The sequence below is a fragment of the Rhizoctonia solani genome, chromosome 15 (genome assembly GCF_016906535.1).
Source record: "Rhizoctonia solani chromosome 15, complete sequence".
In the NCBI taxonomy this organism is placed as follows: Eukaryota; Fungi; Basidiomycota; class Agaricomycetes; order Cantharellales; family Ceratobasidiaceae; genus Rhizoctonia; species Rhizoctonia solani.
The window spans coordinates 1,449,909-1,461,532 of record NC_057384.1 but is presented as its reverse complement, the minus strand read 5'-3'; the positions used below and the strand labels follow the sequence as shown (position 1 = coordinate 1,461,532).

Genomic DNA, 11,624 nt, shown 5'->3' with positions numbered 1-11,624 from the left:
ATATTTACAAATTCTGAGACCAATACATGCGATTCTAAATTTGAGACCAAGGGCTTGACGGTAGCTCTTGGCCTTACTCTTTTTCCGATTCGTCCTGGGCCACCTTGGCAGTTTCCTTGGGAGTGGCCTTCCAACCGTTGGGGCACTGCTTGATTCCATGGCCCTTCTGCCCACATTTGACGCACAGCCCAGATGCGCAGCGGCGGTCCCTTTCCTCTGGGGTGACGTAGTTAGGGTCCTCTGATAACCAGACCCTTGTGGTGGTAGTGGAGGTGGCCACGGTGGCCGGGGACTTGGCTGGTGCCTTTTTAGGGCGGTTCTCCTCATTTTCGCGGCGGATGTTGTCAATTTTAATTGCTGCCGCAAAGATGGCTTCAAGATTGTCAGGGATGCTATCTTTGGTGGACAGCAGTTCTTTGACCTTCCAGTGGAGGCCCCGCGTGAACTGCGCAATATAGGCCTCCTCGTTCCAGTCTAGTTCCGCCATGAGATTGCGGAACTCCGTGACATACTCGGAGGTAGTGGTGGATTGGGACAGAGCCGCAATTTTTCTGGCGGCTGCCCGTTTGGCATTGGGATCGGCGAAGGCCTCCTTGAATTTGGCCGTTAAGGCCTGGATGGTGGTAGGGGGGTTACCCTTGCCTTTGATGATGGCCCCGATGAGGGGTAACGCCCAATCGGCGGCCTTGTCTGTCATGTGGTATAAGATCCACACAACCATTTGCTCCTCTTTGTCAAACTGATCTCGATGGAGGGCTACCCATAGCATCATTCTATCAAGCCACTGAGTGGCCTTATGCCCCCTGGTGTCTCCTTTGTAGGGGTCTGGGAGATCCATCTTGGGTTGCTTTACGCTGGACCCTGCGTCAAAGGGGGTAAGGGATCCCAGGTGTCTTGCAGGCGTTCCCTGAGGCTCCTTTTTGGGCCGCCTTGGTTCTTCCTCTTCCTCTGAGTCAAACCCGGTTCCTCTGGAAGGCCAGAATGGGGCCTTGAGTCCAGGCCTAACCGTGCCTGGAGTGTGGGCTTCTCCTCCCGAGTGGGTGGGAGGAGTGACAGGCCCAGTCGATGGGCCAGGCTTGGCTTGGGCTGCTCCTTGGTCTTTATCCCCGAGGAGGTCTGCGGTCTCCTTGCATATGGCCCTGAGCTCAACAATTTGTTGGCTTTGGGCTCGGATTTGGTCCTGTAGGGACCCAACGGTGGCTGTGAGGGCTGTGATAGCCTCGAGGAGAGCGGAAGGGGACGGCTCTGGTTCCATCCTTGGCAAGTCTCGCGAAGTGGGTGATGTGCTGCGAGAGGCCGGTTGGGAATTGGTTGGAATGGAACGTCGAGAGGAGCGGCTAGTAGGACGGGAGTATGGGTGGGGGACGCCAGAGCGTGTGGATGGAATGTTTGAAACGGCGTGGGGGAGTGAGGTGCCTGTGACAGGACTTATGAGCGGTTTTTCTGTACTGGACTGGCGCTAAACCCTTGCGTCTAGTACCTAGCGTTGGACTGTCCCTACAACAAATCAACAGACCTGGCGGTCGTGATATGAGCGGGTTTTCAGCAAGCGGGTATTTCAGCGGTCTAGGGTCGCTGAGTACTGAGTTCCGGCGAAACTCGGGGTATGCGGGCAATCAGAGCTCGTCAGCCTTATAGCAATTTGGTACTACGTGGGGGTGGGGAGCTTTTGATTATTATGCTCCACAAAGTAGCCCCGATCACGGTTTTTTTCCCTTGTGCTAGTACTGGGAGTCCTCTCGTTGTTGATCAAAGCCTACAGAAAGTCGATTTTACAATGTCGTACACCACTGTAAGGTGGGTACACGCTGGTGAGGGCGGGCGCTTGTGGCCGTACTACTACACAGGTTTATGTAATCTTAACTATCTAAGGCTATCTACTACTGACTAAGCCGCGTAAGGCAACAATTATCTATCTACTGGTAACGCAAGGGGGCCTTAGGCCTGGAGGTGTGATAGGTAAAGGTAGGGGGGTGGTGCGTTAGCAGAACTACTGGGGGGCCGGCTACTTAGCTGGCTGGTGCCTCCTCAATGGGTATGAGACGAGGTAAAATTGACTTGGGGTCTCCAAGTGATTTCCCTGCTGTATATATAGACAAAGGCGCACTATCTACATGGTCTGTGCGCGTGAGAAAAGAAGTACATGGTGGGAAAAGGAAGCGTGCTGCGGGCTGCGCAGAGGCGTGGATTTCTCCTAAGCGCCCTTGGCACGGCATCTCGGCGCGGCATCTCGGCATAATAAGCGCCGAGGTCACGTGATCAAAAAACAAAAGATATAGAGTCCGTAAAAAATACTAAAAATAATAGAAAAAACAGGCGATTCTAATGGTATAATCAAGGGGTTTGTAACAGTTGGACTACACGGACAGTCCTCAGGAACCAGAAATCATGCTCCCAGCAGAAGTCTTTGCCAACACGTCAGAAGCGGAACTTGAAATTGTCACAGAAATCCAAGGAAAACTGAAGGAAGACCCCTCCCTGGAACCTATCATCCAATTCCTGTCAGAAGACACAGATAACACACCCCCGTCCATCCGCAAGGCGTATAGGGATTATGATTGGGAGGAAGACCTACTATGGTACCAAGGGAAGCTAGTGGTCCCAGACTCGGAAACCCTGAAAGAACAACTGCTCAGAGAATTCCATGATTCACCCCTAGCAGGGCATCCTGGACAACAAAGAACCCTGGAGCTCCTGAGTCGCAACTACTGGTGGCCAGGGATGAAGTCATCCGCCAAGGAATGGGTGGAATGTTGTCCTACCTGCCAAGCCAATCGTTGCGCCCATGCCCCTGTCATTGCCCTGAAGCCCTTAGAAGTTCCCCCCTTTCCGTTCCACACAATATCCTATGACTTCATTACAGGATTTCCCAAATCTAACAGGCACAACGCAATTCTGGTGGTAATTGACTCCTTTTCCAAATTTGGCCATTTTATACCGACCACAAAGAGGATTACAGCCAAGGGCCTAGCAGACCTGTTCACTACCCACGTGTGGAAACTTCATGGATTACCAGTCAAAACCATATTGGACCAAGGAACCACATTCACAGGAAAGTTCCTCAAAGCCCTTTACCAACGACTGGGAATCAAGCCCTCCTTCTCATCGGCTTACCACCCGGAATCAGATGGTCAAACAGAACAAGTTAACCAATTCATCGAGTTTTACCTCAGATCATACGTAGCAGCCAATCACTCAGACTGGGCTACTTGGCTCCCCTTGGCAGAGTATGCGTACAATAATGCCAAACATGCCGCCACCGGGAAAACCCCTTTTGAACTGGTTTATGGAAGAAACCCGGTAATGAACCCGTCAAACGTCCCAGCCAATGTACCGGAGGCAGACGCCGTAGCGGATACCCTAGCCCGGGAATGGAAGGAGGCGGAAGCAGCCCTGAGAATGAGCAAAGAACGGATGAGCAGGAATCAAGGAATTGTGCCGGAATATTCAATAGGCAAAAGGGTTTGGCTAGACGGGAAGAATGTTGAACTTAGGACCAATTCAAACAAGCTAGACCCCAAGCAACTTGGCCCCTTCAAAGTCATTGAGAAAATCTCTAGCCACGCCTACCGCCTAGAGTTACCGGAATCTCTGAAGATCCATAACGTGTTCTATGTGGGATTATTATCTAGGAGCCACAAATCCCCAAGTCAACCTTTTCCAGAAAGACCCCCTCCTGAAACAATAGAAGGGTGTTATGTATCACACAATTTTGCATTCACAGCTCACCATCCACAATAATCTGTATATATCTGACTTTCTGATTTAATGGCCATTTGTCTCTTATTTTCCATTATTCCTGTCATTACTCTATGTAACGCTCATATTGACTGTATGTGTTACATATCGTTCAATAGAGCTCCTTCCGCTCGTTCTAACGCTGCCTGTCACGTGCTCATACGATAAGATCTCATGGAGATATTAGCTTCACAAGATTCTATCTATGTGGCTCAAGTACCTTACTAATCATTATATTTGTATCTTTACATCTAGCTCATCACATGACTAGCTCTAACTTGGGAAATGAACCTTATTCCTAGCTTAGTTGAGTCATACCTCTCATGAGATTACTAAGGTTCTCCTTATCTAGTAATTTCTAGTGGCACTGCGAATCCTGCTTATGAGTCATTCTGCTTGCCACCAGAATGACTCACACTAATGACTCACTCTAAGTGCTCATTGGCTGCCAAGCATTTCTTGATAGACTGAGTCATGTATTTAGATGTTTCTATTTTTAACTAATTGCAGTTCAACCCAAGAGCAGCCACATTCCATCCTAGTCATATCTGTGCCTTCCCACCCACCAATCAAAGTCTTAGGAAGCACAGTCCTAAGCAAGTCATATTCATACTCTGACTAGGTGAATGACTCAGTAACCTTGCCACTCTAGGGTATAAAAGGGGACTCTTGCATACCCTTGGAGGGCACCCACCTTACTTTACTCCACCTCACTGTTACTGTTGACTGTCACTCTTGGGTTTGGGCTTGCCCCCCTCAATTGTGTGATATATTGTGCCTCAAGATTTCAAATAACTTAAACTTGTATAAGTGGATCTCCCAAGTACCCATAGTGTGGAAAGGTTGTAGACCTGATACAGAGTTCTTAGGTTAAGTGAACAGAAGGCAATCATCCTTAAAGAAGGATATATACTAAGTAACCAGTTAGTTCCTGCAACTAGGAGTGAAACTTACATAACTATCTCTGCCAAAGGGAACCTGAGCCAGTACTCTTGCTCTTACAGAAATACTTACTAAGACACTTTACACTGAGAAAAGATATATCTGTAGTTGATTGTATTCAAGATAGCTAGACCCAGAGAACCCTAAAGAAGCTACTTCTTTACTTAGCTTGGAAATTGGGAAATCTTCCAACACAGACTCTGCTCAGCACCAGAGTCTCAACCTCTTTTCCCCCAATTTACAACATTGGTGAAGCGACCCAGACAGCTGGTTATCTTGAATAACTACCCATATATTCAATTAGTTGAGTATTTTTACATTTATTTTCTGAACTGACACCTCCATGTCTTCACCAACAGCCAAACAGCCTTCCATCATAGCTGGCAGTTCTAGAACTTCTGATGAAGACCTAGCACCATCTGACTCTATATCTCAGGCTAATAGGCCTCCTAAAGAGAACAGGAATGCTATGTCTGATTGGAGTTTAAAAGCTGCAAGTCTCCTTGATGACATTGATGTTGACAGGTATACTCCTTATGGGCCTACTACACCTAATCACCTTAGAGAGTTGACTTCTGCTGAAAAGGAGAGATATTCATACTATCCTTCTTCTGCTAAACTTATAAATGAAGTTTCTAAAGATCATCATGTCAACTCTAGAAGGAGAACTGCTAGACAAATAGCATGGCTTATATACCTAGATGGGAAACCAAATGCAGTGGAAAACATTTATTTGTCCCTACAAGGCAGACTGTTTTTCCAACACATTCTAGATAAACTGGATGTATTCTGTACTTTCTCTCCCAATTGGTATTTGAAACCAGCTAGGGCTCCTGTATCAATAATCAATAGAAGAAATCTTTCTGGATTGATTAGGGAGTTAACTACAATTTACAATCAATGGAAATCTCACACACTTTCTAATGATCATACCATGAAGGTACCATCTCTTCCTGAGGATGCTCTTGAATCTCTATACACTAAAGCCTCACATGAGATTATAGCTGTACATTTTAGAGATCAAGTAGAAAGGTTTCTTGCTTTCTATTTTAGAATAAGGAAGAAACTGGAAGTTACCTCTGATAAGAATGATCCTGCTGTTGAACAACTTTCTAATACTCATTCAGAGTGGACTTATCCTACACATATTCATAGAGCTCATAGTCCCATGGAAGCATTAAATACTTCTACTCAGGACTCTGAGAACAATGATGTGGAAGAAGAGGAAACTGTAGAAGAGATTGTTCAATTAAGCCAATATACTCCTAAGAAAGGAGATAGAACCTTCATTCCTGCCTATACACCTATGCAAGGTCCAGATGTGACTACTTCTTTATTTACACCTGGATCTCAAGCTCAGAGGGACTTAGAAGATTTCACTAACCCCTCTGCTGCAAGCACAAGTAAAACTATTGTGGCTAGAAATACTTTACCAGTGTTACCTGTCGTAGCATGTATGCGGGACCACGTGACCGCTCCGGCGCCTAGCCGCGTCTCCTAACCGCGTCTCTATAAAGGCCGGATTTCGTACATTTCTGTCCCTCAGTTGGCTTTGCTATCATCGCTGCCGCTGAGGTATGTTTCCACAAGTATATTACCTATTGCCTGCGTTCTCACTGTATTGTAGTTTAGTGTTCCCTTGCAGGTAATAGAGTTGGCTTCGCTATCATCGCTGCCGCTGAGTTTAGTGTTCCCTTGCAGCAATTCTTACAGGTTATGAGCCTTTCCGTTTGCATGACGGGTCGTTGTTATAACTGATAGCCAACTCCACGACCGTCTACTGTGCTGAACTATGTCCGGGAGCGATCGTTATATCCCTCCGTTCAAGTTCCAGAACCAAGAGGGGCTGGGTTCCCCTATTAATGCGTTATATGGTGTCCGCGGTTCAGTCCAGCCAACTGAACAAGTTCGAAGCGCACCCCAGGGCTTGGCCGCTGGATCGCGCGACTTTGGTATTGGTCAGGGGATGGAGTCTGGTCGGACCTTGGCGGGGACGATGCACATGTCCCGGCCAGCTGATCCTCGTGCGCCCTCCGTTCCTCCGAGTATCGCCGCCCTTCCTAGCGCTGATTTTATTCGTTATCCGTCCGAGGCGTCCTCCCCGTACGGTATCTGTTCGGGTATGCCCCCCTACCGTGCGCCGCTTTATGCTCCGGGCGTGATGACTATTCACTCGGCTGCCCTTCCTGTTCCGCGTCTCTCTAGTATCAGGGACAACAACGTTTACGGTATACGATTGGGTGATTTATCTATACATGATCCTCGTCCTCCGAGTGTTCTACCTGACGAACGGCCGGCAAATGCCCAGTCCCAAGTTACTGCTTACACCGGCAACCCCCCGCGAACCGCACACTCAGGGGCTCCGGCTCCAGCCGCGCGCCCACCCATGATGCCTCCCTCGCGTCTTTTGTCCGTGGCCTCCTCTCAAGCCCCTACGCCGGCTCCCGTGCCTACTCCTGTGCCCGTTCTCGTTTTGGCTCCCGCCTCTGATCGCGTACCTTCAGCCATGGCGCGTTTCCCGCCCCTCATACCGATCTATGCGCCCCCCGCGCCAGTTCCCACGCCCGCCCCCGCGCCGGCCCCTATCCCGGCTGTGACCCCTATCCCGGCCCCTGTCCCAATTCACCCCGCTGCTCCCAGCCCTATGTTGAATGCGTTTCGTCCCCAATACTTTGCGCCTCCGCCTATGCCAGCTTATCCACCTTCTTCGCATATGCCAGCATATCCGCCTCCGCCTCCACCTTCGCCGCCGCCGCCGCCGCACGTACCGTATTGGCCCCACCCTCCTATGGGTTACCCATATGCCGCACCGCCGAATGCCGAGGCCGAGGATCGCAAGGCCTTCCTTGCTGAGATGAAGAGTCTCTCTGACTCGCTGAAGGAGTTGAAGCTGGAGGAGGGGAAGTACGCGACCTGGTCACGACTGGTCTGGGATTCGCTGGTGGTTCGCGGTTTGGAACACTTCGTGGATGCAAATTTTGTGCCGCCGAATCCCGCCGATGTGCGCGCATACACTAACTGGGTGCGCTGCGACGGGCTTGTGCGCGAAGCAATTGTTTGTTCCCTGGACTCTAGTCAGTACCCGTACGTCCAGGAGAACACCACCGCGTCCTCAGTCTGGGCTGCATTGCGGGAAGTCCACGCTCCGCTCACCGAGGCTCGGGCTAGCTCCCTCAGGAGCCAGATCTTGTCGTTGCGTATGCCTGAGGGGAGCTCGTTTGAGGCGCATCTGGCCAAGCTCCAGCACTTGGTGACTGAGATGAGCGTACTGGGTCAGCCGATCTCCGAGGGGGAGCAGAGGCATGCACTCATCGGTTCTTTGCCACACTCTTGGCGTCCTGTAATCCTCCAGCTTGAGCTTGCCCCTAGACCTCTGGGCGAGACTATCCAGGGCCTTCGCGCCATCGCTCCCCGAGTAGCCGAGTTGAGCTCAAAGTCTTTGGCATGCGCGTCTGACGTTACAGCACTCTCCGTCCAGACTGAGCCTTCGAAGAGTGGCGCGATTCGCTGTTTCGATTGCTGTGAGCTCGGGCACACCAAAGGATCCCCCGATTGCGAGTTTTCCAAGCGTCGTATCGAGGTATTTGGGGCCGATCGTGTGAACAACCGGCGAAAAGGCAAGGGCAGGTCCTCGAAGGACAAGAACGACAAAAAGAAGGCCGAGGCAAGCGTAGCAGTCACCGATGCTAGCTCGAGCGAGGCCCCGAAGGCCGGGGAGGCGTCCGCAATCAAGGTTTCGTTGTGGACACCGTCCGCTGAGGATTCCCCTGTTCAAGTGCTGGCACTAGCGGCTACTGGAGAACACAGGTCGGACTCTATTATCGTCAATTCAGGATGCTCTCACCATATAGTAAACGATCGAGCCTATTTTACTTCGTACCAACCTTTCGCGCCCTCTGAACGTCCGGTCATTAGTGGAGTATACAATGGGATCAAGGGGTACGCCATGGGGATTGGTGATGTGGCAATACCCACCACTTCGCCGCGGGGCCGCATTTGGTGCAGGCTGACCGACGTCTACCATGTGCCCGGGTGTTCGCGGGTCCTGCTTTCATATTGGAAACTTCTTGCCGCTGGTGGATCTGTCGCATGGAATCCGCACAAGGCTACTCCCGTATATGGACCTGGTAGGTCATTACTTGGAATTGCGATGCCGAGCAACTACGTTTGGAGGATTCCAATCGACCTTGGCTCCCGTCCTTCTGGAGAGGCTAACGCTGTTATTGCGTCCTTGTCCGTGTCGGAAGCGGTGCTCTGGCACCGGCGTTTTGGGCACCTTGGTAGTGCAAACTTATCCAAGCTGGCTTCAGGTTCCCTCGTCAAGGGTCTTCCCGCGTCCCTCGCTTGCATCACGGAGTGCAATGAATGCGCCCTTGCAAAAGCGTGCCGCAGCCCGTTCCCGCCGTCTGACTCCATTGCTACTGCCCCGCTGGAGCTCGTCCACTCGGATCTGTGTGGGCCTTTTCCCCACTCGGTTGGCGGCTCTAAGTACTGGATGATCTTACTCGACGACGCAACCAGGTATCGCTGGGTGCTCCCTCTGAAGTCCAAGTACGACGCTTTTGAGGCTTTCAAGGCCTGGCACAAGCGCGTCACTACCCAGACCGGCCGCGTCCTCAAGGTTCTCCGTTCCAACAATGGCGGTGAGTATTTCTCTGCTCAATGGTCCGACTATGTCGCTGATCATGGACTCGTTCGCCAGACGTCTGCGCCGTACAGTTCGCAGCAGAACGGCAGGGCGGAGCGGGACCTTTGGAGCCTGCAGGATTGGGTTAGGGCTATGATGCTTGACGCAGGACTTCCTCAAGGCTGGTGGGCAGAGACTGTAACTACTGCGGTGTATATTATGAATCGATCCCCCCATTCCGCCATTGATGTCACTCCGTTTGAGGCCTGGACAGGCGTTTGCCCCTCAGTATCCAACCTCCGTGCATTTGGCTCAAAATGTTTTGCTGTGCACACATCGGGTACCGCCAAAACTCTCGATCCTTGCTCGACTGAATGCCAGTTTTTGGGCTATGACAAACTAGCTAAGGTGTGGCGTTTGCGCAAAGTGGGCACAAACCGAGTCTTAAGGGCCCGCGACGTGATCTTCCATGAGACATCCAGTGCGTCTCCCTGCCCGGTTACTAGCTACTCAGCCGATGACCTTGAAGCGGTCTTCCCTACTGCTACATCGGCGGACAAGGGGGGGGATGTTTCGTCGACTGATCAGTCTGATGACTATATGCGCCCTGACCGGCCGACCGACCGTCAAGTGGGAGACCCGCCAGAGGATGACGAGCCAGATCCCAAGAACCGATCCATCGAGCCCGATTGGGAGGAAAAGGCGTCGACCCTTCCACCCGAAATCAAAGCTCGTCTCCCACGTCGATCATTGCGCGTCCGTAGACAGACAGAAAAGTTCCAAAACGGAACTGCCGCTGCCGTTGCCATTATGCCCCAACCTCAGGTGCCGTCCACCTACAAGCAGATGCTTGATAGCCCGGACGCCAAGAAGTGGCGCGAAGGGACAGTGGACAAGTTCCAGTCTTGGAAGTCCCTTGGAGTCTACGAGATTACACGTGTCCCACGAACCCAGCGTCGCCTAGGTACCAAACCAGTTTATGTGGCCAAGACGGGTGCAGATGGAGCTATCGAGCGATTCAAGGTGCGCTACGTCGTTCTTGGAAATTTGCAGCGGGAGGGGATTGATTACGGCGAGACCTCTTCCCCAACCGCTCGCCCGGAAACCTTGAAAATAATGGTCGCTGTGGGGACGGAGAGGAACTGGGAAATACACCAAATGGACGTCAAGACTGCCTATCTACACGCAAAAGTCGATCGCGAAATTTACTTGCAAATCCCAGACGGCTTTCCCGAGTCTGAACTCCCATCCGGCATCCCTCGCGAGGAACTTGCACTACGATTAAACAAGGCCGTCTACGGGCTCAAGCAAGCAGGCTATCTTTGGATTTGCCATGCGATGCAAGTTTTTGTTGAGACCGGTTTCACTCAGTCAAAATTCAATCCTTGCTTATTCTTCATGAATGTCTCCCCCGAATGTCGCGTTTGGGTCCTAATCTACGTTGACGACTTCACCATCCTTGCTCCCTCCCCCAAGACAATGTCATCCACCAAGTCGATCTTATCTGCGGCATTCCAACTGAAGGATTTGGGCGAGGTGAAGCAGATCTTGGGGCTCAAGATTGATCGGGACCGCGAGAAGGGTACTACGCAATTGTTGCAACAAAAGTACGTACACAATCTGCTGCTGGAACTGGGCTTGGAGAACTGCAAGCCAATTTACTCGCCGATGGAAAGCGCGCTTCAGCTTCCCGTTCACGGTTCCGAACCCGACGAGACTCCGCTTGGTGACGAGGACATCGAATTCATGCGCGACAAACCTTACAGTAGGGTCCTCGGCTCGTTGAACTGGCTCGCGAATGGTACCCGTCCGGATATTGCGCATGCTTGCTCGTTCCTTGGTCAACATGCAAAACGACCTGGACCATCGCATTGGATGGCCCTCATGCGAGTAGTACGTTATCTCCGGACTACGTACGACTCTGGTATCGTGTTCGCTTGCGGTTCTGGCTTGACGCTTGTGGGGTACTCCGACAGTGATCACGGCGGTGATACACGCGACTACATGTCGTATACAGGTTACGTTTTCACGCTTGGGGGCGGCGCCATTTCACATAAGGCCATCAAGCAGTCCTGCGTGGCTAAGTCGTCTGCAGAGGCCGAGTATGCGGCACTTTACGAATGCGCAACTCAGTCCGTATGGCTCCGCCGTTTGGTATCAGATTTCTTGCTCGAGACTAGCGACCCCATTGAGATTCGGATGGACTCCCAATCGGCAATGAAGATGGCTCTACGCAATGGATTCAGTGGCCGGACCAAACACATCAACATTGACTATCACTATTTGCGCAACCTCGTTTGAAATAAGGAAATTACCT

The 11,624-nt window shown here is 51.3% G+C and overlaps 3 protein-coding genes across 3 annotated transcripts; 2 read left to right on the top strand and 1 right to left on the bottom strand.

Moving 5' to 3' along the window:
- Positions 1-73: 73 nt before the first annotated feature.
- On the bottom strand, positions 74-1,255 carry RhiXN_12250 (Retrotransposon-derived protein PEG10; the record flags this gene model as incomplete). The annotated part of the gene is made up of 1 exon (XM_043332065.1): positions 74-1,255. One exon carries the CDS (start codon positions 1,253-1,255, stop codon positions 74-76), a length of 1,182 nt encoding a protein of 393 aa, XP_043186826.1.
- A 1,133-nt stretch (positions 1,256-2,388) lies between these two features.
- On the top strand, positions 2,389-3,741 carry RhiXN_12249 (Retrotransposable element Tf2 protein; the record flags this gene model as incomplete). Its single annotated transcript, XM_043332064.1, has 1 exon — positions 2,389-3,741. One exon carries the CDS (start codon positions 2,389-2,391, stop codon positions 3,739-3,741), a length of 1,353 nt encoding a protein of 450 aa, XP_043186825.1.
- Positions 3,742-5,023: 1,282 nt separating this feature from the next.
- Positions 5,024-11,608, top strand: RhiXN_12248 (Reverse transcriptase (RNA-dependent DNA polymerase); the record flags this gene model as incomplete). The annotated part of the gene is made up of 4 exons (XM_043332063.1): positions 5,024-6,134; positions 6,198-6,255; positions 6,333-6,408; positions 6,509-11,608. The coding sequence occupies 4 exons, from the start codon at positions 5,024-5,026 to the stop codon at positions 11,606-11,608; spliced, it is 6,345 nt and encodes a 2,114-aa protein (XP_043186824.1).
- Positions 11,609-11,624: the final 16 nt, after the last annotated feature.